At 47.5% G+C, this 26,520-nt stretch overlaps 1 protein-coding gene across 1 annotated transcript in view; it reads left to right on the top strand.

Annotated features, from left to right (window-relative positions):
* Nucleotides 1-26,059, top strand: part of LOC106592010 (cytoplasmic FMR1-interacting protein 2) — a 66,204-nt gene extending 40,145 nt beyond the window's left edge. The window contains exons 9-30 of the mRNA XM_045724189.1: nucleotides 1,297-1,401; nucleotides 1,586-1,674; nucleotides 4,191-4,428; nucleotides 4,581-4,733; nucleotides 4,898-5,037; nucleotides 5,408-5,555; nucleotides 5,720-5,873; nucleotides 8,693-8,849; nucleotides 9,134-9,230; nucleotides 9,340-9,416; nucleotides 9,526-9,634; nucleotides 10,363-10,482; nucleotides 10,908-11,107; nucleotides 11,307-11,394; nucleotides 11,648-11,791; nucleotides 12,561-12,651; nucleotides 13,450-13,580; nucleotides 17,068-17,140; nucleotides 17,247-17,341; nucleotides 17,715-17,953; nucleotides 23,506-23,653; nucleotides 23,973-26,059. Of these exons, the coding sequence (XP_045580145.1) occupies nucleotides 1,297-1,401; nucleotides 1,586-1,674; nucleotides 4,191-4,428; nucleotides 4,581-4,733; nucleotides 4,898-5,037; nucleotides 5,408-5,555; nucleotides 5,720-5,873; nucleotides 8,693-8,849; nucleotides 9,134-9,230; nucleotides 9,340-9,416; nucleotides 9,526-9,634; nucleotides 10,363-10,482; nucleotides 10,908-11,107; nucleotides 11,307-11,394; nucleotides 11,648-11,791; nucleotides 12,561-12,651; nucleotides 13,450-13,580; nucleotides 17,068-17,140; nucleotides 17,247-17,341; nucleotides 17,715-17,953; nucleotides 23,506-23,653; nucleotides 23,973-24,140 (2,964 nt within the window). The 3' untranslated portion in view covers nucleotides 24,141-26,059. The remainder of the gene's footprint in view (nucleotides 1-1,296; nucleotides 1,402-1,585; nucleotides 1,675-4,190; nucleotides 4,429-4,580; nucleotides 4,734-4,897; nucleotides 5,038-5,407; nucleotides 5,556-5,719; nucleotides 5,874-8,692; nucleotides 8,850-9,133; nucleotides 9,231-9,339; nucleotides 9,417-9,525; nucleotides 9,635-10,362; nucleotides 10,483-10,907; nucleotides 11,108-11,306; nucleotides 11,395-11,647; nucleotides 11,792-12,560; nucleotides 12,652-13,449; nucleotides 13,581-17,067; nucleotides 17,141-17,246; nucleotides 17,342-17,714; nucleotides 17,954-23,505; nucleotides 23,654-23,972) is intronic.
* The last annotated feature ends 461 nt before the right edge of the window (nucleotides 26,060-26,520 follow it).

Here is a 26,520-nt window from a genome sequence, read left to right as displayed (position 1 = left end):
CCTTTCTCTAGATACCTGCCTTTCTCTAGATACCTGCCTCTGTCTGGACCTTAACTACCTGCCTTTCTCTAGATACCTGTCTCTGTCTGGATCTTAACTACCTGCCTTTCTCTAGATACCTGCCTTTCTCTAGATACCTGCCTCTGTCTGGACCTTAACTACCTGCCTTTCTCTAGATACCTGTCTCTGTCTGGATCTTAACTACCTGCCTTTCTCTAGATACCTGTCTCTGTCTGGATCTTAACTACCTGCCTTTCTCTAGATACCTGCCTTTCTCTAGATACCTGCCTCTGTCTGGACCTTAACTACCTGCCTTTCTCTAGATACCTGTCTCTGTCTGGATCTTAACTACCTGCCTTTCTCTAGATACCTGCCTTTCTCTAGATACCTGCCTTTCTCTAGATACCTGCCTCTGTCTGGATCTTAACTACCTGCCTTTCTCTAGATACCTGTCTCTGTCTGGATCTTAACTACCTGCCTTTCTCTAGATACCTGTCTCTGTCTGGATCTTAAAATGCCACTAGCCTTCTTACTCCTGCTAACCAGTCCTCAACTGTAGCTTCCAGTAGTGTTCAGAATATCTACAGATATATTATTGATCTGGGTTTGTGTAATATCCCACTCTGTGTGTGTGTCAGGTGATGGGTTTGTGTAATATTCCACTCTGTGTGTGTGTCAGGTGATGGGTTTGTGTAATATTCCACTCTGTGTGTGTGTCAGGTGATGGGTTTGTGTAATATTCCACTCTGTGTGTGTGTGTGTCAGGTGATGGGTTTGTGTAATATTCCACTCTGTGTGTGTGTCAGGTGATGGGTTTGTGTAATATTCCACTCTGTGTGTGTGTCAGGTGATGGGTTTGTGTAATATTCCACTTTGTGTGTGTGTCAGGTGATGGGTTTGTGTAATATTCCACTCTGTGTGTGTGTCAGGTGATGGGTTTGTGTAATATTCCACTCTGTGTGTGTGTCAGGTGATGGGTTTGTGTAATATTCCACTCTGTGTGTGTGTCAGGTGATGGGTTTGTGTAATATTCCACTCTGTGTGTGTGTCAGGTGATGGGTTTGTGTAATATTCCACTCTGTGTGTGTCAGGTGATGGGTTTGTGTAATATTCCACTCTGTGTGTGTGTCAGGTGATGGGTTTGTGTAATATTCCACTCTGTGTGTGTGTCAGGTGATGGGTTTGTGTAATATCCCTCTCTGTGTGTGTGTCAGGTGATGGGTTTGTGTAATATTCCACTCTGTGTGTGTGTCAGGTGATGGGTTTGTGTAATATTCCACTCTGTGTGTGTGTCAGGTGATGGGTTTCGGTCTCTATCTGATGGACGGTAACGTCAGTAACATCTACAAACTAGACGCCAAGAAGAGGATCAACCTGGGAAAGATCGACAAGTTCTTCAAGGTTGGTGTGTGTGTGTGTGTGTGTGTGTGTGTGTGTGTGTGTGTGTGTGTGTGTGTGTGTGTGTGTGTGTGTGTGTGTGTGTGTGTGTGTGTGTGTGTGTGTGTGTGTGTGTTAACACCATGTTATTATTGGATCACACATCCTGACTGAAGTCTGTCTCTGTCTGTGTGTCTTGATGCCTCAGCTGCAGGTGGTCCCTCTGTTTGGAGACATGCAGATAGAACTGTCACGTTACATAGAGACCAGCGCCCACTACGAGGAGAACAAGTCCAAGTAAGAAAATCATCCATCTTTAAACTCACAAACTCTGAAAACTCATAAACTCAGACCTCTAACAAGTCCTGAACCCCAGCCCCTACCCCACAGGTGTCAAACTCAACCCCAGCCCCTACCCCACAGGTGTCAAACTCAACCCCAGCCCCTACCCCACAGGTGTCAAACTCAACCCCAGCCCCTACCCCACAGGTGTCAAACTCAACTCCAGCCCCTACCTCACAGGTGTCAAACTCAACCCCAGCCCCCACCCCACAGGTGTCAAACTCAATCCCAGCCCCTACCCCACAGGTGTCAAACTCAACCCCAGCCCCTACCCCACAGGTGTCAAACTCAATCCCAGCCCCTACCCCACAGGTGTCAAACTCAACCCCCGTCCCTACCTCACAGGTGTCAAACCCCATCCTAGCCCCTACCCCACAGGTGTCAAACTCAACTCCAGCCCCCACCCCACAGGTGTCAAACTCAACCCCAGCCTCTACCCCACAGGTGTCAAACTCAACCCCAGCCTCTACCCCACATGTGTCAAACTCAACTCTGCCCCTACCTCACAGGTGTCAAACTCAACCACAGCCCCTACCTCACAGGTGTCAAACTCAACCCTAGCCCCCACCCCACAGGTGTCAAACTCAACCCCAGCCTCTACCCCACAGGTGTCAAACTCAACCCCAGCCTCTACCCCACAGGTGTCAAACTCAACCCCAGCCTCTACCCCACAGGTGTCAAACTCAACCCCAGCCCCTACCCCACAGGTGTCAAACAAAACCCAGCCCCTACCTCACAGGTGTCAAACTCAACCCCAGCCCCTACCTCACAGGTGTCAAACTCAACCCCAGCCCCTACCCCACAGGTGTCAAACTCAACCCCAGCCTCTACCCCACAGGTGTCAAACTGAACCCCAGCCCCTACATCACAGGTGTCAAACTCATCCCCAGCCCCTACCCCACAGGTGTCAAACTCAACCCCAGCCTCTACCCCACAGGTGTCAAACTCAACCCCAGCCTCTACCCCACAGGTGTCAAACTCAACTCTAGCCCCTACTCCATAGGTGTCAAACTCAACTCTAGCCCCTACTCCATAGGTGTCAAACTCAACCCCAGCCCCTACCCCACAGATGTCAAACTCAACCCCAGCCCCTACACCACAGGTGTCAAACTCAACCCCATCCCCTACCTCACAGGTGTCAAACTCAACCCCAGCCTCTACCCACAGGTGTAAAACTCAACCCCAGCCCCTACCCTTAAGGTGTCAAACTCAAACCTAGCCCCTACCTCACAGGTGTCAAACTCAACCCCAGCCCCTACCCCACAGGTGTCAAACTCAACCCCAGCCCCTACCCCACAGGTGTCAAACTCAACCCCAGCCCCTACTAGACAGGTGTCAAACTCAACCCCAGCCCCTACCACACAGGTGTCAAACTCAACCCCAGCCCCTACCCCACAGGTGTCAAACTCAACCCCGCCCCTACCCCACAGGTGTCAAACTCAACCCCGCCCGTACCCCAAAGGTGTCAAACTCAATCCCAGCCCTTACCTCACAGGTGCCAAACTCAACCCCAGCCCCTACCCACAGGTTCCAAACTCAACCAGCCCCTACCCAACAGGTGTCAAACTCAACCCCAGCCCTTACCCCACAGGTGTCAAACTCAACCCCAGCTCCTTAATTGGTTAGTTAGGAACTCCCCACACCTGGTTGTCTAGGTCTTAATTGGTTAGTTAGGAACTCCCCACACCTGGTTGTCTTGGTCTTAATTGGTTAGTTAGGAATTCCTCTCACCTGGTTGTCTAGGTCTTAATTGGTTAGTTAGGGACTCTCCTCACCTGATTGTCTAGGTCTTAATTGGTTAGTTAGGAACTCCCTCACCTGGTTGTCTTGGTCTTAATTGGTTAGTTAGGAATTCCCCTCACCTGGTTGTCTAGATCTTAATTGGACACATATTGAAAGGAAATAGCAAAAATTAGCATATACTCACCCCTCTCCTAACCCCTGACTCTCCTACAGGTGGATGTGTACCCAGAGCTTCACCTCCCCCAGTACAACCTGTGTGATCCCTGACCTCTGACCTCTCCTACAGGTGGACGTGTACCCAGAGCTCCATCTCTCTCCAGTACAACCTGTATGATCCCTGACCTCTCTCCTACAGGTGGACGTGTACCCAGAGCTCCATCTCTCTCCAGTACAACCTGTATGATCCCTGACCTCTGACCTCTCTCCTTCAGGTGGACATGTACCCAGAGCTCCATCTCTCCCCAGTACAACCTGTGTGATCTCTGACCTCTGACCTCTCTCCTACAGGTGGACGTGTACCCAGAGCTCCATCTCACCCCAGTACAACCTGTATGAACCCTGACCTCTGACCTCTCTCCTACAGGTGGACATGTACCCAGAGCTCCATCTCTCCCCAGTACAACCTGTATGAACCCTGACCTCTCTCCTACAGGTGGACATGTACCCAGAGCTCCATCTCTCCCCAGTACAACCTGTATGATCCCTGACCTCTGATCTCTCTCCTACAGGTGGACATGTACCCAGAGCTCCATCTCTCCCCAGTACAACCTGTGTGAGCAGATGGTTCAGATTCGAGACGACCACATCCGGTTCATCTCTGAGCTGGCTCGCTACAGTAACAGTGAGGTAGTGACCGGCTCAGGCCTGGACAGTCATAAGTCAGACGAGGAGTACAGGGAACTGTTTGACCTGGCACTCAGAGGGTTACAGCTGCTGTCCAAGTGGAGCACACACGTCATGGAAGTGGTGAGTAGGGGAACGGGGTGTGTTTGTGTGCACGCTTTATGTTAAAGAAGGGGTCGTGTCCACCTGCTTGGTCCCATATATTTTTTTTATTTATTATTTTAATTAAGTCATTATATTCTACCTGGTTTTGTGATTTTCTCTCTCTCCCTCAGTACTCGTGGAAGTTGGTCCACCCAACAGATAAGTTCTGTAACAAGGACTGTCCTGGCACAGCGGAGGAGTATGAGAGAGCTACACGTTACAACTACACCTCAGAGGAGAAGTTTGCCCTGGTCGAGGTCATCGCCATGATCAAGGGACTGCAGGTCAGAAACACACACTGTACATATAGACAGCTAGGTCATGACATCGTTGGGACGCTTACAGAATAGTAACATAGCAGCATTTCACCACCGTGAGTCTTGGTCGAAGTGTAGCTACTTTGGTGTTGATGATGATGTTGATGATGATGATGGTATCTGTGTTGTAGGTGTTGATGGGTCGTATGGAGAGCGTATTCAACCAGGCCATAAGGAACACCATCTATGCAGCCCTGCAGGACTTTGCCCAGATGACCCTCAGAGAGCCTCTACGTCAGGCCGTACGCAAGAAGAAGAACGTTCTCATCAGGTACCAATCTGCCTTCACTCATTCTTGTTCAACTGTTAACATATTTCAGGCAAGAGATCCTCTTAAGAGGTACTTTAGCATCTTGTTTTCTAGGTGGTCTTGATGAAAAACACCTTGAAATAAAGGCTCAAGTCCCCTGAAAGGCTCAAGTGTACATACGGCACAATTCTCACTGTTTGCTAGAGACAGTAGAACCATGTAGAACCATGGACCTTCCATAGTTAGCTAGGCTGCTTCCTAAATGGCCCCCTATACCTATGGCTCCTGGTCAAAAGTAGTGCACTATATAGGGAATAGGGTGCCATTTGGGACGTACAAATAGTCATTCTCTATAATGCTGATTCTCTGATAACCTTTTGTCTCTCTCTAGTGTCCTGCAGGCGATCCGTAAGACCATCTGTGACTGGGAGGGGGCTCGGGAGCCTCCCAATGACCCCTGTCTCAGGGGGGAGAAGGACCCCAAGGGAGGGTTCGACATCAAGGTGCCCCGCAGAGCTGTGGGACCTTCGAGCACACAGGTACACCAGGGGAGAGAGGGAAGGGTAACAGAGGGCTAGGGGATTTAGGAAGAGACTGATGTGACTCGGGGACAGTGGCAGGCTGTAGGGACAGGATCAGGTACAGGGACTTTGTAAGGGAATAGACTATTTAGACTTTTCTCTCTCTCTTCCTCCCTCTCAAGCTGTACATGGTTCGTACCATGCTGGAGTCGTTGATAGCCGATAAGAGTGGTTCTAAGAAGACTCTACGCAGCAGTCTGGATGGACCCATAGTACTGGCTATAGAAGACTTCCACAAACACTCCTTCTTCTTCACACACCTGCTCAACTTCAGCGGTATGTACACACACACACACACACACACACACACACACACACACACACACACACACAGGATAATGCTTTCTTACACTACCAACAATCAATTGATCACCTTCAATCCTCACCTTGTTCTTTTTTCTTTCCTTCACCTCCCATCCTGTCATAATATCATGTTATTTATCTCCTGTCATAATATCATGTTATTTATCTCCTGTAATAATATCATGTTATTTATCTCCTGTCATAATATCATGTTATTTATTTCCTGTCATAATATCATGTTATTTATCTCCTGTAATAATATCATGTTATTTATCTCCTGTCATAATATCATGTTATTTATCTCCTGTCATAATATCATGTTATTTATCTCCTGTCATAATATCATGTTATTTATCTCCTGTCATAATATCATGTTATTTATCTCCTGTCATAATATCATGTTATTCCCCTCCCGTCCTGTCATAATATCATGTTATTCCCCTCCCGTCCTGTAATAACATCATGTTATTCCCCTCCCGTCCTGTAATAACATCATGTTATTCCCCTCCCGTCCTGTAATAATATCATGTTATTCCCGTCCCGTCCTGTAATAATATCATGTTATTCCCGTCCTGTAATAATATCATGTTATTTCCCTCCCGTCCTGTAATAATATCATGTTATTCCCCTCCCGTCCTGTAATAACATCATGTTATTCCCCTCCCGTCCTGTAATAACATCATGTTATTCCCCTCCCGTCCTGTAATAATATCATGTTATTTCCCTCCCGTCCTGTAATAACATCATGTTATTCCCCTCCCGTCCTGTAATAACATCATGTTATTCCCCTCCCGTCCTGTAATAACATCATGTTATTCCCCTCCCGTCCTGTAATAACATCATGTTATTCCCCTCCCGTCCTGTAATAACATCATGTTATTCCCCTCCCGTCCTGTAATAATATCATGTTATTCCCCTCCCGTCCTGTAATAATATCATGTTATTTCCCTCCCGTCCTGTAATAATATTGTGGTGGTGCTGCAGCACTGCAGTGACCTGTCTAAGCTGTGGTTCAGAGAGTTCTTCCTCTAGTAATAATATAATAATATCATGTTATTCCCTTCCTGTCCTCCAGAGGCACTGCAGCACTGCAGTGACCTGTCTAAGCTGTGGTTCAGAGAGTTCTTCCTCTAGTAATAATATAATAATATCATGTTATTCCCTTCCTGTCCTCCAGAGGCGCTGTAGCACTGCTGTGACCTGTCTAAGCTGTGGTTCAGAGAGTTCTTCCTCTAGTAATAATATAATAATATCATGTTATTCCCTTCCTGTCCTCCAGAGGCGCTGCAGCACTGCAGTGACCTGTCTAAGCTGTGGTTCAGAGAGTTCTTCCTCTAATAATATTATAATAGAGTACCACAGTAAATTGGCTACTTTTCTTTAAATGGACACTTCTCTGATCTTGACACAGTAGCTGTTAGCACAGGTGTCCGCTAGAGATGACTTGCAGGGATTTGTAGTTTTGCATGATGTCTACTTTGATGCTAATGAGCACTTTTGAATGTGAGAGTAAAAGTTACCTTGACCAAGAGAGTTACATGGTTATCAAAACTTCACGCCAGGGTAAGCCTACATGAAACACAGAACTTTTTAAAAGTGTTTCTAAAATCCCCTATGGGCAAAATTAACAGTGGAAAAACGATTGGAACCATTTCCTTGTTTCACCGCTAGGTTTTATGGGTATTATGACACCTCCACTACTATATTGTAGTTCCCCCTCCCATCCTGTAGAGGCGCTGTAGCACTGCTGTGACCTGTCTTAGCTGTGGTTGAGAGTTCTTCCTCTAGTAATAATATAATAATATCATGTAATTCCCTTCCTGTCCTCCAGAGGCGCTGTAGCACTGCAGTGACCTGTCTAAGCTGTGGTTCAGAGAGTTCTTCCTCTAGTAATAATATAATAATATCATGTTATTCCCTTCCTGTCCTCCAGAGGCGGTGCAGCACTGCAGTGACCTGTCTAAGCTGTGGTTCAGAGAGTTCTTCCTCTAGTAATAATATAATAATATCATGTTATTCCCCTCCCGTCCTGTAATAATATCATGTTATTTCCCTCCCGTCCTGTAATAATATTGTGGTGGTGCTGCAGCACTGCAGTGACCTGTCTAAGCTGTGGTTCAGAGAGTTCTTCCTCTAGTAATAATATAATAATATCATGTTATTCCCTTCCTGTCCTCCAGAGGCGCTGTAGCACTGCAGTGACCTGTCTAAGCTGTGGTTCAGAGAGTTCTTCCTCTAGTAATAATATAATAATATCATGTTATTCCCTTCCTGTCCTCCAGAGGCACTGCAGCACTGCAGTGACCTGTCTAAGCTGTGGTTCAGAGAGTTCTTCCTCTAGTAATAATATAATAATATAATGTTATTCCCTTCCTGTCCTCCAGAGGCGCTGCAGCACTGCAGTGACCTGTCTAAGCTGTGGTTCAGAGAGTTCTTCCTCTAGTAATAATATAATAATATCATGTTATTCCTTTCCTGTCCTCCAGAGGCGCTGCAGCACTGCTGTGACCTGTCTAAGCTGTGGTTCAGAGAGTTCTTCCTCTAGTAATAATATAATAATATCATGTTATTCCTTTCCTGTCCTCCAGAGGCGCTGTAGCACTGCAGTGACCTGTCTAAGCTGTGGTTCAGAGAGTTCTTCCTCTAGTAATAATATAATAATATCATGTTATTCCCTTCCTGTCCTCCAGAGGCGCTGTAGCACTGCAGTGACCTGTCTAAGCTGTGGTTCAGAGAGTTCTTCCTCTAGTAATAATATAATAATATCATGTTATTCCCTTCCTGTCCTCCAGAGGCGCTGCAGCACTGCTGTGACCTGTCTCAGCTGTGGTTCAGAGAGTTCTTCCTGGAGCTGACCATGGGTCGCAGGATACAGTTCCCCATCGAAATGTCCATGCCCTGGATCCTCACAGACCACATACTGGAGACCAAGGAGCCATCCATGATGGAGTAAGACACTGTTTAGACCACTCTGTGTGTGTGTGTGTGTGTGTGTGTGTGTGTGTGTGTGTGTGTGTGTGTGTGTGTGTGTGTGTGTGTGTGTGTGTGTGTGTGTGTGTGTGTGTGTGTGTGTGTGTGTGTGTGTGTGTGTGCAGGTCAGGGAGAGGAAAAGACAGGAGTAGAGGGAGACGGAAAGTGACGGACAGATATTGTCTCTCTGTTGTCATGGTGTCCATGCTAAGTCTGTATGTGTTTGTGTCTGCTGATGCCCTCCTGCCTGTTGTTTCTCCCAGGTATGTGTTGTACCCTCTGGACCTCTACAATGACAGTGGCTACTACGCTCTGACCAAGTTCAAGAAACAGTTCCTCTACGATGAGATAGAGGCTGAGGTAAACTAGCACGAAACAAAGATGGCCGCCTCAGAAATCAAATAATGACAAGTCATTTATCACCGATCCCCACAAGAGTAGTGAGTTAGGGATGCTGTTTTTCCTACAGGTGAACCTGTGCTTCGATCAGTTTGTCTACAAGCTGGCTGACCAGATATTTGCCTACTACAAAGCCATGTCTGGAAGGTAAGAGACGGCTGGAGACACCACAGTAAACAGATACAAGACTGAATCATGTTGACGAGGGGAATTAAATCAAGCAGTGAAGGATGTTGTTGTGTGTTTTTGTCCACAGTGTCCTCCTGGACAAGCGTTTCAGGGCAGAGTGTAAAAACTATGGTGTGATCATCCCCTACCCCCCCTCCAATCGTTATGAGACCCTGCTCAAACAGAGACATGTACAGGTAGGTCTGTCCTACACCACCCTGGGTGACCACATGTCTGGGATTATCTGGGACAGTCCCGCGTCCCGCATCCAAGAAATCATATCCCACATTTTATTAACAAATTAAAACACCACAAATTTACAATAAAAGGTCGATTTGTCCCGTATTTCAGTCAGACTTCCTATTGATTTGATGAGAATTGACATTCCAGCCTGTCTCTCTTGCAGTCACTCTGCCCTTATGACAAGGTATTATACGGGGGTGTTAAACACGTCTCCAGTCATATTCTCTGCACCGCATCACATTTTTCAAATCCTTTCAGGCTAAATTCAAGCTAAACTTGGAGAGGACAATTTACTACTTACAAAAAGTGTGTCTAACGAAGAGCTAGAAAAGTAAGTAAAGGGCAGTGGGGTCTGTTTGTGTTTATGAACAGAGCCCCAGGACCAGCTTGCTTAGGAGACTCTTCTACAGGTTCATCTCTCTGTAGGTGATGGCTTTGTTATGGAAGGTTTGGGAACTCTCTTTCTCTTCCTTTCTTTCTCTCTCTCTCTCTCTCTCTCTCTCTCTCTCTCTCTCTCATCCTGTCCTCTCTCTCTCTCTCTCTCATCCTGTCCTCTCTCTCTCTCTCTCTCATCCTGTCCTCTCTCTCTCTCTCTCTCATCCTGTCCTCTCTCTCTCTCTCTCTCATCCTGTCCTCTCTCTCTCTCTCTCTCTCTCTCATCCTGTCCTCTCTCTCTCTCCAGCTCCTGGGTCGCTCCATTGATCTGAACCGTCTGGTCACCCAGAGGATCTCGGCAGCCATGTACAAGTCTCTGGACCAGGCCATCAGCCGCTTTGAGAGTGAAGACCTCACCTCCATAGTGGTGAGAACACCAGGGCAGGGGCATACTGTATACTGTGGTCTCAACCTTCCCACACACCACACAACCAACACTCCTTCACACTCCTAGCCCTGGGTCAAAAGTACTCTCTCAGATAGCATACTGTCAGTCACATATCACACCCCAGGCTCACTCTCATGGGTCCTGTCCTGTCCTCTTGGCCCTATGCTCCACTGGCCACAATATTACCTGCTTTTATTCTATCTCATCATTATCTCTGTCTGTCTGTCTGTGTCTGTCTGTCTGTCTGTCTGTCTGTCTGTCTGTCTGTCTGTCTGTCTGTCTGTCTGTCTGTCTGTCTGTCTGTCTGTCTGTCTGTCTGTCTGTCTGTCTGTCTGTCTGTCTGTCTGTCTGTCTGTCTGTCTGTCTGTCTGTCTGTCTGTCTGTCTGTCCAATCCACCCATCAGGAGTTGGAGTGGTTGATGGACATCAACAGACTGACTCATCGTCTGCTCTCCAAGCACATGACCCTGGACAGCTTCGACGCCATGTTCCGCGAGGCCAACCACAATGTGTCCGCTCCCTACGGACGCATCACGCTCCATGTCTTCTGGGAACTCAACTTTGACTTCCTCCCCAACTACTGCTACAACGGCTCCACCAACCGGTCAGTGGTAGGGGGAAGGGGGGGGCGTTTTTGGTAGTCTGGACATGTTCACAAGCTTACGGTTCTTGGGCAGCTGATTGCCGGTCTACCAAAACATTGCTCAGGTTCAGCGGTTTGTTACCTATAGTCCATTTAGGCATTACCTAAGTGGACTCCTGCTCATGACCCCTGAACTCTATCTCATTCCCTGTGTCCTCAGCTTCGTTCGGACTGCCATCCCCTTTACCCAGGAGCCTCAGCGAGACAAGCCGGCGAACGTGCAGCCGTACTACCTGTATGGGTCTAAGGTATGTACTATATACTGTCTGCTATTCAGATTCAACTATAGAAATGAGAAAGATGTGTACCTATTTTTAGAGCACTTTTGAGAGCATGTTTCTGATGTAGTTTTTCCTCTCTCTCCCTCTCTCTCCCTCGCTCCCTCTCTCTCTCCCTCCCTTCCTCCCTCTCTCTCTCTCTCCCTCTCTCTCTCCCTCTCTCTCTCTCTCTCCCTCTCTCTCTCCCTCTCTCCCTCTCTCCCTCTCTCTCTCCCTCCTCCAGCCTCTGAACATTGCCTACTCACACATCTATAGCTCCTACAGGAACTTCGTAGGCCCGCCCCACTTCAAGACCATCTGCCGTCTCCTTGGTTACCAGGGCATCGCCGTGGTGATGGAGGAACTGCTCAAGATAGTCAAGAGCCTGGTATTATGGGCTATTTGTCTCTCATTATTGTCTGAATGTACTCCTACATAGCAGCCTCTGTTAAAAAAAAGTATATCCAACTAATCTCCTCTATTTTTATCCTCCCCCTCTGATACTTCCTCCCCCTCCCCCGCTGATACTTCCTCTCCCTCTGATACTTCCTCTCCCTCTGATACTTCCTCTCCCTCTGATACTTCCTCCCCCTCTGATACTTCCTCCCCCTCTGATACTTCCTCCCCCTCTGATACTTCCTCCCTCTCTGATACTTCCTCCCTCTCTGATTCTTCCTCTGATACTTCCTCTCCCTCTGATACTTCCTCCCCCTCTGATACTTCCTCTCCCTCTGATACTTCCTCTCCCTCTGATACTTCCTCTCCCTCTGATACTTCCTCTCCCTCTGATACTTCCTCTCCCTCTGATACTTCCTCTCCCTCTGATACTTCCTCCCCCTCTGATACTTCCTCCCCCTCTGATACTTCCTCCCCCTCTGATACTTCCTCCCCCTCTGATACTTCCTCCCCCTCTGATACTTCCTCTCCCTCTGATACTTCCTCTCCCTCTGATACTTCTTCCCCCTCTCCCTCTGATACTTCCTCCCCCTCTCCCTCTGATATTTCTTCTCCCTCTGATACTTCCTCTCCCTCTGATACTTCCTCTCCCTCTGATACTTCCTCTCCCTCTGATACTTCTTCTCCCTCTGATACTTCCTCTCCCTCTGATACTTCCTCTCCCTCTGATACTTCCTCCCCCTCTTCTCTTCCCTACCTAGTTGCAAGGCACTATCCTGCAGTATGTGAAGACTCTGATCGAGGTCATGCCCAAGATCTGTCGCCTGCCGCGCCACGAGTACGGATCCCCAGGTCGGTTCATTGTAGAGGAGAGGTAGTTCAGTGAACCCACAGCAGATGTCTAGGCTTTAGCTCAGAGGGCTAACACAGGCATGACTCGTACAGACAACCCAGGTTTGAAACCCGGTCAGTCCCAGACAATAACACGTCCTCTTGTTGTCCCATCATATTATAGTCCTCTGACAGATCAGATGAGATATGCTTGATTAGCATGTTTCTCTATGAGCAGGGATTATAGGCTGGGTAGATTAGTGGTGTTCTGTACTGTAACAGGCTGTACTTCTTGTATGCCTGATCTCTGTCAGCTCTTCCTGATCCTCCTGGAGCTATAGCTCCTGGTTTAGCTGCTGCACAAGATAGACATACAGACAGGCAGAGAGTTTGGTGACGGAGCAGACATCGTCATCACCATGACATAGTTGATAATCCTACCATACCTGGATGTTCAGAGATCCCATCATGAGACTGATGTGTGTTTATCAGTCAAGGACAGTCCCTTTCATAGTATTTAACTCCATGTGATCGGATCTGGATCTGTTATTTTAACTTTGTAGATGTAACTTTTAACTGTGTTCTGGCCGTAATAGCATTGTCCTCTTAAATCTCCTCCGGACACAGCCAGAAAAGGACTGGCCACCCCTCAGAGCCTGGTTCCGCTCTAGGTTTCTTCCTAGGTTCCTGCCTTCTAGGGAGTTTTTCCTAGCCACTGTGCTTCTGCATCTGCATTGCTTGCTGTTTGGGGTTTCTGTAAAAGTGCTGATGTAAAAAGGGCTTTATAAAATACATTGATTGATTGTCCTTCCCTGCCAGGTATCCTGGAGTTCTTCCACCACCAGCTGAAGGACATTATAGAGTACGCAGAGCTGAAGACGGATGTCTTCCAGAGTCTCAGGGAGGTGGGGAACGCCATCCTCTTCTGTCTGCTCATCGAACAAGCTCTGGTGAGTCCCTCCTCTACTCCTTATTCACCTCTATCCCTTCCTCTCCTCTGTTCTGTCCTCCCCTTCCCCCATCCTCTTCTGTTCACCTGTATCCCTTCTTTTCTCTTACTCCTTTCCTCTTCCCCTCTCTCTCCTCTCCCCTCTTTCTCCTCTCCCCCTATCCTACTCTCATCACCTCTCTCCTCTCTCTCCTCTCCCCCTATCCTACTCTCATCACCTCTCTCCTCTCCCCTCTCTCTCCTCTCCCCTATCCTACTCTCATCACCTCTCTCCTCTCTCTCCCCTTCTCTCTCCCCCTATCCTACTCTCATCACCTCTCTCCTCTCTCTCCTCTCCCCCTATCCTACTCTCATCACCTCTCTCCTCTCTCTCCTCTCCCCCTATCCTACTCTCATCAACTCTCTCCTCTCCCCTCTCCTCTCCCCCCTATCCTACTCTCATCACCTCTCTCCTCTCACCTCTCTCTCCTCTCCCCCTATCCTACTCATCACCTCTCTCCTCTCCTTCCCCTCTCTTTCCTCTCCCCCATCCTACTCTCATCACCTCTCTCCTCTCCCCTCTCTTTCCTCTCCCCTATCCTACTCTCATCACCTCTCTCCTCTCCCCTCTCTCTCCTCTCCCCCTATCCTACTCATCACCTCTCTCCTCTCCCCTCTCTTTCCTCTCCCCCATCCTACTCTCATCACCTCTCTCCTCTCCCCTCTCTTTCCTCTCCCCTATCCTACTCTCATCACCTCTCCCCTCTCTTTCCTCTCCCCCTATCCTACTCTCCATCACCTCTCTCCTCTCTCTCCTCTCCCCCTATTCTACTCTCATCACCTCTCCCCTCTCTCCTCTCTCTTCTCTCCCCCTATCCCACTCTCATCACCTCTCCCCTCTCTCCTCTCTCTCTCCTCTCCCCCTATCCCACTCTCATCACCTCTCCCCTCTCTCCTCTCTCTCTCCTCTCCCCCTATCCCACTCTCATCACCTCTCCCCTCTCTCCTCTCTCTCCTCTCCCCCTATCCTACTCTCATCACCTCTCTCCTCTCCCCTCCCCCTATCCTACTCTCATCACCTCTCTCCTCTCCTCTCCCCCTATCCTACTCTCATCACCTCTCTCCTCTCCCCTATCCTACTCTCATCACCTCTCTCCTCTCCCCTCTCTCCTCTCCCCCTATTCTACTCTCCATCACCTCTCTCCTCTCCCCTCTCTTTTCCTCTCTTCTATTCCTCCTATTCCCACTTTCTCTTCTATAATTCTTTCTCTCTCTCAGGGTCACCTTTGCATGCTCAGAAATGTGTACTGTTACTTGTCAGGCGATTTCTCCTCCTTTGGTTTTCTGTCTGTTTGAATATATCTGTTTCTATCTGTCTCAATAAAGTTTCACCCTCCAGAAATGTCGATATTGACTGTATCTGAATTGCAACTCTATTCTTTATTTCACGCTGGCAACTACCACAGGTGGTAAGAATCTAGCTCTTGGCTTTAGTAACAAACACACACCTTGACTGATCTCTCCATCTCTCTCCATCTCTCACTCTCTGTTCGTTTGGGCTGCCACAAACCCTGACTGATCTCTCCATCTCTCTCTCTCTCTCTCTCTCTCTGTTGGTTTGGGCTGCCACACACCCTAACTCATCTCTCTCTCTCTCTCTCTCTCTCTCTCTCGGTTTGGGCTGCCGTGTTTCTCTGTTTTTCTATTCAACATCTTACTCTGACACCCAAAGTTTAACCTCCGGAGGGTCATGAAAGCCAAGGATTGAGATTAAAAAATGTTTTAAGAAAGTAAAGAACATCCAAGAATACAATCATTATTCTATGATGGGAAATACCAGAAATAGATGGATAATAAAAAGTGACTATCTTAAAGTATCTCTTCATGTCCTTGGCTCCCATGTGTGTTTCTGGGTGGCTGTCTGTTAAGTATGTGTTCAACTTCACACCTCCATACTCTCTGTCTACACTGGCCTCTCTCTCAATGCCTGTCACTCTTTACACCCTCATACCCTCTGGTCTGTCTCATTCTCTGACTACCTTGTGTGTGTGTGTGTGTGTGTATATAGTGTGTGTTTGTACTGGCTGATCACAGCATGCAGATCATTCTGTCTTCCATAGTGTTTTACTGGAGCTTTCCTGATCTGGATCTCTTGTTGTTTGCTGATTCTCTTTGTTCTATTGGTTCTAACACCACAAGTTTAACCATGCATTTAGTTCCATATTCCAGCCATTCCTATTGGTTAACCAGACCTGAGTAACAGTAGCCTGTAGTGTGACTGAGGGGGGAGGTGACCAGAGGTTAAGTCAGACCTATGACACGTCAGACCAGTGTGATGTACTGTACTACACATCCTCCTGTGCTTAGTGACACCGCCTCCTGTGCTTAGTGGCACATCCTCCTGTACTTAGTGGCACCGCCTCCTGTACTTAGTGGCACCGCCTCCTGTGCTTAGTGGCACCGCCTCCTGTGCTTAGTGGCACCGCCTCCTGTGCTTAGTGGCACCGCCTCCTGTGCTTAGTGGCACCGCCTCCTGTGCTTAGTGGCACCGCCTCCTGTGCTTAGTGGCACCGCCTCCTGTGCTTAGTGGCACCGCCTCCTGTGCTTAGTGGCACCGCCTCCTGTGCTTAGTGGCACCGCCTCCTGTGCTTAGTGGCACGTCCTCCTGTGCTTAGTAGCACCGCCTCCTGTGCTTAGTGGCATCGCCTCCTGTGCTTAGTGGCACCGCCTCCTGTACTTAGTGGCAACTTAGTGGCACAGCCTCCTGTACTTAGTGGCAACTTAGTGGCACAGCCTCCTGTACTTAGTGGCACAGCCTCCTGTACTTAGTGGCACGTCCTCCTGTACTTAGTGGCACGTCCTCCTGTACTTAGTGGCACGTCCTCCTGTACTTAGTGGCACAGCCTCCTGTACTTAGTGGCACAGCCTCCTGTACTTAGTGGCACGTCCTCCTGTACTTAGTGGCACGTCCTCCTGTACTTAGTGGCACAGCCTCCTGTACTTAGTGGCACAGCCTCCTGTACTTAGTGGCACGTCCTCCTGTACTTAGTGGCAAGTCCTCCTGTACTTAGTGGCACGTCCTCCTGTACTTAGTGGCACGTCCTCCTGTACTTAGTGGCACGTCCTGCTGTACTTAGTGGCACGTCCTGCTGTACTTAGTGGCACGTCCTCCTGTACTTAGTGGCACGTCCTCCTGTACTTAGTGGCACGTCCTCCTGTACTTAGTGGCACGTTCTCCTGTACTTAGTGGCACGTCCTCCTGTACTTGGTGCATGAGTCATACACCTGCCTAGGGTTATCTCCTCATAATGTACTAGTCTACTACTCTCACTTATACACACATTCTCACAGCTTATGTACCTCTGACTCCACTCCTTAATAATGAGTTCTCAACACCTCCCTCCCATCACCACTAACCACCCCATGTAGTGTAGATGTGTCCAGGAGAGATGTTAGGCTGTTGTTCAATATCACCTCTCCCTCCCTCTGTCTGTGTGTGTTAACCACAGTCCCAGGAGGAGGTGTGTGACCTGCTTCATGCAGCCCCCTTCCAGAACATCCTCCCCAGGGTCTACATCAAAGGTATGTGAATCAGGCCCAGGTGTGTGGATCCAGATTGAGATCAAGGTGGATGGGTGGGATAAGGCAGTCAATATTATGCATATCTGATTGATGTGTGTGTGTGTAGAGGGGGAGCGTCTGGAAGTCAGGATGAAGAGGCTGGAGGCGAAGTATGCTCCTCTCCACCTGGTGCCCCTCATCGAGAGGCTGGGGACCCCTCAGGTGAGCTCTACCTGCTTGTCATCACCATCCATACCTCATCACCTGGCTCTCTGTCCTGACCCACAGCTGTTAGACAGTTTCGGCAATCTTGGTTTGAAATGTAGAAATTTGAAAGGGCAGCCATATTGACACCAAAGTTCCAAAACAATTAAACTTTCCCTATTTATCTGATCCACCTTACTCCCTGTTCTCCTTCCTTCCTTCCTTCCTTCCTTCCTTCCTTCCTTCCTTCCTTCCTTCCTTCCTTCCTTCCTTCCTTCCTTCCTTCCTTCCTTCCTTCCTTCCTTCCTTCCTTCCTTCCTTCCTTCCTTCCTTCCTTCCTCTCCTAATGTTTCCTTCCTCTCCTAATGTTTCCTTTCCTCCTCTTTTTCAGCAAATAGCTATAGCCCGTGAGGGGGATCTGTTGACCAAGGAGCGTCTTTGCTGTGGCCTGTCCATGTTCGAGGTGATCCTTACGAGGATCCGTAGTTTCCTGCAGGACGCCGTGTGGCGAGGCCCGCCTCCCACCAATGGCGTGATGCATGTGGATGAGTGTATGGAGTTCCACCGCCTCTGGAGTGCCATGCAGTTTGTTTACTGCATACCCGTCGGCACTCACGAGTTCACCGCAGAGTAAGTTACTGTAGAGGGCATGGCAGCATACTCACAAACACACAGTAAGGAGTGAGTTGCTGTAGAGGGCATGGCAGCGTACTCACACACACACAGTAAGGAGTGAGTTACTGTAGAGGGCATAGAAGCATACTCACACAGTAAGGAGAGAGTTACTGTAGAGGGCATGGCAGCGTACACTCACACACAGTAAGGAGTGAGTTACTGTAGAGGGCATGGCAGCTTACTCACACAGTAAGGAGTGAGTTACTGTAGAGGGCATGGCAGCGTACTCACACATTAAGGAGTGAGTTACTGTAGAGGGCATGGCAGCGTACTCACACAGTAAGGGGTGAGTTACTGTAGAGGGCATGGCAGCGTACACTCACACAGCAAGGAGTGAGTTACTGTAGAGGGCATGGCAGCGTACTCACACAGTAAGGAGTGAGTTACTGTAGAGGGCATGGCTGCGTACACTCACACACACAGTAAGGAGTGAGTTACTGTAGAGGGCATGGCAGCGTACTCACACAGTAAGGAGAGAGTTACTGTAGAGGGCATGGCAGCGTACCTCACACACACACAGTAAGGAGTGAGTTACTGTAGAGGGCATGGCAGCGTACACTCACACACAGTAAGGAGTGAGTTACTGTAGAGGGCATGGCAGCGTACTCACACAGTAAGGAGTGAGTTACTGTAGAGGGCATGGCAGCGTACTCACACAGTAAGGAGTGAGTTACTGTAGAGGGCATGGCAGCGTACACTCACACACACAGTAAGGAGTGAGTTACTGTAGAGGGCATGGCAGCGTACTCACACAGTAAGGAGTGAGTTACTGTAGAGGGCATGGAAGCGTACTCACACAGTAAGGAGAGAGTTACTGTAGAGGGCATGGCAGCGTACTCACACACCACAGTAAGGAGTGAGTTACTGTAGAGGGCATGGCAGCGTACACTCACACACACAGTAAGGAGTGAGTTACTGTAGAGGGCATGGCAGCGTACTCACACAGTAAGGAGTGAGTTACTGTAGAGGGCATGGCAGCGTACTCACACAGTAAGGAGTGAGTTACTGTAGAGGGCATGGCAGCGTACTCACACAGTAAGGAGTGAGTTACTGTAGAGGGCATGGCAGCGTACTCACACAGTAAGGAGTGAGTTACTGTAGAGTGCATGGCAGCATACTCGCACAGTAAGGAGTGAGTTACTGTAGAGGGCATCGCAGCATACTCACACACATAGTAAGGAGTGAGTGACTGTAGAGGGCATGGCAGCGTACTCACACAGTAAGGAGTGAGTTACTGTAGAGGGCGTGGCAGCATACATTTCACACACACAGTAAGGAGTGAGTTACTGTAGAGGGCATGGCAGCATACTCACACACAGTAAGGAGTGAGTTACTGTAGAGGGCATGGCAGCGTACTCACACAGTAAGGAGTGAGTTACTGTAGAGGGCATGGCAGCATACTCAAACACACAGTAAGGAGTGAGTTACTGTAGAGGGCATGGCAGCATACTCACACACACAGTAAGAATTGAGTTACTGTAGAGGGCATGGCAGCGTACACACACACACAGTAAGGAGTGAGTTAATGTAGAGGGCATGGTAGAATACTCACACACACACACAGTAAGGAGTGGGTTATTGTAGAGGGCATGGCAGCGTACTCACACAGTAAGGAGAGAGTTACTGTAGAGGGCATGGCAGCGTACATTCACACACACAGTAAGGAGTGAGTTACTGTAGAGGGCATGACAGCGTACTCACACAGTAAGGAGTGAGTTACTGTAGAGGGCATGGCAGCGTACACTCACACACACAGTAAGGAGTGAGTTACTGTAGAGGGCATGGCAGCGTACTCACACAGTAAGGAGTGAGTTACTGTAGAGGGCATGGCAGCTTACTCACACAGTAAGGAGTGAGTTACTGTAGAGGGCATGGCTGCGTACACTCACACACACAGTAAGGAGTGAGTTACTGTAGAGGGCATGGCAGCATACTCACACAGTAAGGAGAGAGTTACTGTAGAGGGCATGGCAGCGTACTCACACACACACAGTAAGGAGTGAGTTACTGTAGAGGGCATGGCAGCGTACACTCACACACACAGTAAGGAGTGAGTTACTGTAGAGGGCATGGCAGGGTACTCACACAGTAAGGAGTGAGTTACTGTAGAGGGCATGGCAGCGTACTCACACAGTAAGGAGTGAGTTACTGTAGAGGGCATGGCAGCGTACACTCACACACACAGTAAGGACTGAGTTACTGTAGAGGGCATGGCAGCATACTCACACAGTAAGGAGAGAGTTACTGTAGAGGGCATGGAAGCGTACTCACACAGTAAGGAGAGAGTTACTGTAGAGGGCATGGCAGCGTACTCACACACACACAGTAAGGAGTGAGTTACTGTAGAGGGCATGGCAGCGTACACACACACACAGTAAGGAGTGAGTTACTGTAGAGGGCATGGCAGCATACTCACACAGTAAGGAGAGAGTTACTGTAGAGGGCATGGAAGCGTACTCACACAGTAAGGAGAGAGTTACTGTAGAGGGCATGGCAGCGTACTCACACACACACAGTAAGGAGTGAGTTACTGTAGAGGGCATGGCAGCGTACACTCACACACACAGTAAGGAGTGAGTTACTGTAGAGGGCATGGCAGCATACTCACACAGTAAGGAGTGAGTTACTGTAGAGGGCATGGCAGCGTACTCACATAGTAAGGAGTGAGTTACTGTAGAGGGCATGGCAGCTTACTCACACAGTAAGGAGTGAGTTACTGTAGAGGGCATGGCAGCATACTCACACAGTAAGGAGTGAGTTACTGTAGAGTGCATGGCAGCATACTCGCACAGTAAGGAGTGAGTTACTGTAGAGGGCATCGCAGCATACTCACACACATAGTAAGGAGTGAGTGACTGTAGAGGGCATGGCAGCGTACTCACACAGTAAGGAGTGAGTTACTGTAGAGGGCGTGGCAGCATACTCACACACACAGTAAGGAGTGAGTTACTGTAGAGGGCATGGCAGCATACTCACACACAGTAAGGAGTGAGTTACTGTAGAGGGCATGGCAGCATACTCACACACACAGTAAGGAGTGAGTTACTGTAGAGGGCATGGCAGCGTACTCACACAGTAAGGAGTGAGTTACTGTAGAGGGCATGGCAGCATACTCAAACACACAGTAAGGAGTGAGTTACTGTAGAGGGCATGGCAGCGTACTCACACAGTAAGGAGTGAGTTACTGTAGAGGGCATGGCAGCATACTCACACACACAGTAAGAATTGAGTTACTGTAGAGGGCATGGCAGCATACTCACACACACAGTAAGAATTGAGTTACTGTAGAGGGCATGGCAGCGTACACACACACACAGTAAGGAGTGAGTTAATGTAGAGGGCATGGTAGAATACTCACACACACACACAGTAAGGAGTGCGTTATTGTAGAGGGCATGGCAGCGTACTCACACAGTAAGGAGAGAGTTACTGTAGAGGGCATGGCAGCGTACATTCACACACACAGTAAGGAGTGAGTTACTGTAGAGGGCATGACAGCGTACTCACACAGTAAGGAGTGAGTTACTGTAGAGGGCATGGTAGCGTACTCACACAGTAAGGAATGAGTTACTGTAGAGGGCATGGTAGCGTACTCACACAGTAAGGAATGAGTTACTGTAGAGGGCATGGCAGCGTACTCACACACACACAGTAAGGAGTGAGTTACTGTAGAGGGCATGGCAGCATACTCACACAGTAAGGAGAGAGTTACTGTAGAGGGCATGGCAGCGTACTCACACACACACAGTAAGGAGTGAGTTACTGTAGAGGGCATGGCAGCATACTCACACAGTAAGGAGAGAGTTACTGTAGAGGGCATGGCAGCGTACTCACACAGTAAGGATTGAGTTACTGTAGAGGGCATGGCAGCGTACTCACACAGTAAGGAGTGAGTTACTGTAGAGGGCATGGCAGCATACTCACACAGTAAGGAGTGAGTTACTGTAGAGGGCATGGCAGCATACTCACACAGTAAGGAGTGAGTTACTGTAGAGGGCATGGCAGCGTACTCACACAGTAAGGAGTGAGTTACTGTAGAGGGCATGGCAGCATACTCACACAAACAGTAAGGAGTGAGTTACTGTAGAGGGCATGGCAGCGTACTCACACTGTAAGGAGTGAGTTACTGTAGAGGGCATGGCAGCATACTCACACACACACACACACACAGTAAGGAGTGAGTTACTGTAGAGGGCATGGCAGCATACTCACACAGTAAGGAGTGAGTTACTATAGAGGGCATGGAAGCATACTCACACAGTAAGGAGTGAGTTACTGTAGAGGGCGTGGCAGCATACTCACACACACAGTAAGGAGTGAGTTACTGTAGAGGGCATGGCAGCATACTCACACACACAGTAAGGAGTGAGTTACTGTAGAGGGCATGGCAGCATACTCACACACACAGTAAGGGGTGAGTTACTGTAGAGGGCATGGCAGCGTACTCACACAGTAAGGAGTGAGTTACTGTAGAGGGCATGGCAGCATACTCAAACACACAGTAAGGAGTGAGTTACTGTAGAGGGCATGGCAGCGTACTCACACAGTAAGGAGTGAGTTACTGTAGAGGGCATGGCAGCATACTCACACACACAGTAAGAATTGAGTTACTGTAGAGGGCATGGCAGCGTACACACACACACAGTAAGGAGTGAGTTAATGTAGAGGGCATGGTAGAATACTCACACACACACAGTAAGGAGTGCGTTATTGTAGAGGGCATGGCAGCGTACTCACACAGTAAGGAGAGAGTTACTGTAGAGGGCATGGCAGCGTACATTCACACAAACAGTAAGGAGTGAGTTACTGTAGAGGGCATGACAGCGTACTCACACAGTAAGGAGTGAGTTACTGTAGAGGGCATGGCAGCGTACTCACACAGTAAGGAGTGAGTTACTGTAGAGGGCATGGCAGCGTACACACACACACACACAGTAAGAAGTGAGTTACTGTAGAGGGCTTGGCAGCGTACTCACACACACAGTAAGGAGTGAGTTACTGTAGAGGGCATGATAGTGTACTCACACAGTAAGGAGTGAGTTACTGTAGAGGGCATGGCAGCGTACTCACACAGTAAGGAGTGAGTTACTGTAGAGGGCATGGCAGCGTGCTCACACAGTAAGGAGAGAGTTACAGTAGAGCGCATGGCAGCGTACACTCACACACACAGTAAGAAGTGAGTTACTGTAGAGGGCATGGCAGCGTACTCACACAGTAAGGAGTCAGTTAATGTAGGGGCATGGCAGCGTACACTCACACAGTAAGGAGTGAGTTACTGTAGTGGGCATGGCAGCGTACACTCACACAGTAAGGAGTGAGTTACTGTAGGGGGCATGGCAGCGTACTCACACAGTAAGCAGTGAGTTACTGTAGTCCTCTCAGGGCAGTGTAGTGCACATGTACGGTAATAGAAAAACCAATCACTATTCAATCAACTGAGCTTGATTTGTTAAGCGTTTTCTACAAATTCAAAGTACTTACTAAGTTCCTGTGCGTATCCTCTGCAGGCAGTGTTTTGGTGACGGGCTGAACTGGGCAGGCTGTTCCATCATCGTGCTGTTGGGTCAGCAGCGCCGCTTCGACCTGTTTGACTTCTGCTACCACCTGCTCAAGGTGCAGAGGCAGGACGGCAAGGACGAGATCATCAAGAACGTGGTGGGTACCCACTGACACTACGCAAACATCTGCTTTGTTTTAACCAGCATGCTAACACAGAGGTAGGATGACAGAATGGATTAAGAGATATGTCAACTGCTGGCAATTTGTTTTGTTTGATATGAGAAGAGGAAGCTCACCGTCTTTATGGTGGCAAGTCCTTGGCTTCTACAATCCTGGTCTGTGGTTTTAATTGTATAATTGGATTCAAACCCTATCTATCTATCTATCATCTATCTATCTATCTATCTATCTATCTATCTATCTATCTATCTATCTATCTATCTATCTATCTATCTATCTATCTATCTATCTATAGCCGCTGAAGAAGATGGCTGATCGCATCAGGAAGTACCAGATCCTGAACAATGAGATCTTTGCCATCCTCAACAAGTACATGAAGGCTGTGGAGACGGACAGTTCCACCGTGGAGCATGTCCGCTGCTTCCAGCCACCTATACACCAGTCCCTGGCCACAACATGCTGAGAAGAACTCACACGTGCTACAAACACACGCTACACACATAAGCCACACATAAGCTACACACATAAGCCCACAAACTACACATACACACACGCACCAACCCAAATCATCACCACACAGTCTGCCTCTCTTTGGCCTTGTACTCAGACTCTCAGAGCCTTAGAATTCCAGAGCTCTGTCTGACTGTACACCATCTTGGCACCACATTTTCCATACCAATGACATTCCAATTTGCATTCTAGAATGCAACTGTCTTGGAACTTTTCGTGTCAACATGGCGCCCATTAAAAAGTGTAAATCTCAAACGGAGTTTTCTGAAGTTTGAGTATTTTAGGCCCATAACCACAGTCTAGTTTTAGAGGAGTGGGTGTTTTCAGATGTTAGTTTTTCTGTTCTCAACCCATGTGACTCTCACACCCAGACTCAGCATCCATTCTCTTGTCACTAGAGCTATATGTCACATGGATGGGCTCAGTAATACACAACTGCCAATCCTGAATGGTTACAGATCTGCAGTAACGCCCTGCCTCCCCTCTAGTCACAATCAACAGTCTATCAGATACCTCTGAGAAACCATTTAGTAAGCAACAACAATCAACCTACATAAAAGATGATAGATATGCTGGAATAATCTCCAAAACCTCAACGCATACAAATAATCTGATTCTGAAATGACCTATAACCTGAGATTATTATTTCGTAGATGACGTACGAAAGCAAACCTAACGGCCATTTTATTGAATTGCTTAATGAAGTCCACACGGGTGCTAAGTATTATGATGATACTTAATTACACCAAAGTCATCAGTGGCATTTCCCCCCATAACATCCATAATATGATCATCACACAAGTCAAGCTGTCCATTAATTCATCCCAGAAGCTAACGTGTATGTCCCAAATGGCACCCTATTCCCTATATAGTGCACTACTTTTGACCAGCTCCTATAAGGAATAGGGTGCCATTTGGATGCAGACAACATCTCCCTGGACATACCCATGCTTAGTAAACCATTGTCATAGGAGTAGTTAGCCACAACTCACCTCTTCTTCCCTCACACAACCCTACAGTTTCAAATAGCATAACAAGGACACTTGACTGCTTTTCATAGTTGATTTATTTATTTTTCACTTATTTGGGGGGTTTTAGCCTCTGAGTATACTTTTTATTCAGTTCCATTCTCCGTTGTAAATGTCACTGTTGAACTAAAAAGAGAAGTGTTGAGTGTTGTAATTGTTATTGTTTTTAATTAATTATTGATAATTACATTTTTCATCCTTGGTATAACTTGCCTCTTCTACTGACGAGAATCCTCACCTACTTTTTGATTTCTCTCTGTCTTGTCAGTTTATTGAACATTTTTATATTCTGTATGTGCGCTTAATACAGTGATATTGTTTACCATTTTTGAAATTATTGACAACATCTTCATCTGCGCGTGTGTTTTTAAAGTTTTTTTTCCAGAGTAAAAAAAAATGTTAGAAATAATTCTTGGTTGTCAAAGAACAAAAGAGACCAGGATGACTTTACTGTATTAGATAGATTTGTTCAGAGAGTGAATGGAAGATGTTGGTAGGATCACACGACCAATCCAACTCCTGTACAGTTCATTCCCTCTATAGAAGAAGACTTAAAGGAATCAAGAAGTTGCATTTTCGCTGTTTAGGTACCAATTACACACAAGAGATGGAGAGAGGGTGATTTCCTAAATATATTAAATATTCCATATTATAGGATTTGTTTTCGAGATCGAGAGAGGGCAATTTCCTAAATATATTCAATATTCCATATTGTTGTATTTTTTTTCTTTAGCAGTGTTATCAAAGTCTTTTTACCCTGTTTTTATTCTTATGAAGGAAAGTTAATTGTTACACCCATGAAGGAGCGACCACATTTTCAGTTTGAATAAAAAAACAAAATTAAGTTTAGTTTCCTGTAATTGTTCCATTGTCCTTTTTATTATCTTTATTCACACAACTACACCTTAATGTTCATTGAATGGGTGATCTATTGATAAGTAAAAGTTATCAGTGCATCATTTTCCAAAATGTTAGCATGACAAGAAGAGCGATATATTGTCAAGGGTACGTTTGTGACAGGTTTTTGTTCATGATATTGTTGTATAAGTGATCATGTTTTGAGATACAAAAAAAGGAGTAAAAGAGAATATAAAGATGTACAACGAATGGTCCTGCAAAAGGAAATTAAATTGTATTTCCATGAAATAAAAAATGTGTTAATTAACTGAAAATGTACTAAGAATCATGTATGACCGTGTACATTGTAACTTGAAAATTCTGTATGCATTTGAAGATGGCTACAGTGTATCCGCTATGTATCAGAAGTCAGTGTGCGCTGGCGGAAGTCTCGTTTCCTCTGCTCTG

The sequence above is a fragment of the Salmo salar genome, chromosome ssa09, assembly GCF_905237065.1.
Source record: "Salmo salar chromosome ssa09, Ssal_v3.1, whole genome shotgun sequence".
In the NCBI taxonomy this organism is placed as follows: Eukaryota; Metazoa; Chordata; class Actinopteri; order Salmoniformes; family Salmonidae; genus Salmo; species Salmo salar.
Note: the sequence above shows the minus strand (reverse complement) of the source record. Positions and strands in the feature narration are given on the sequence as shown.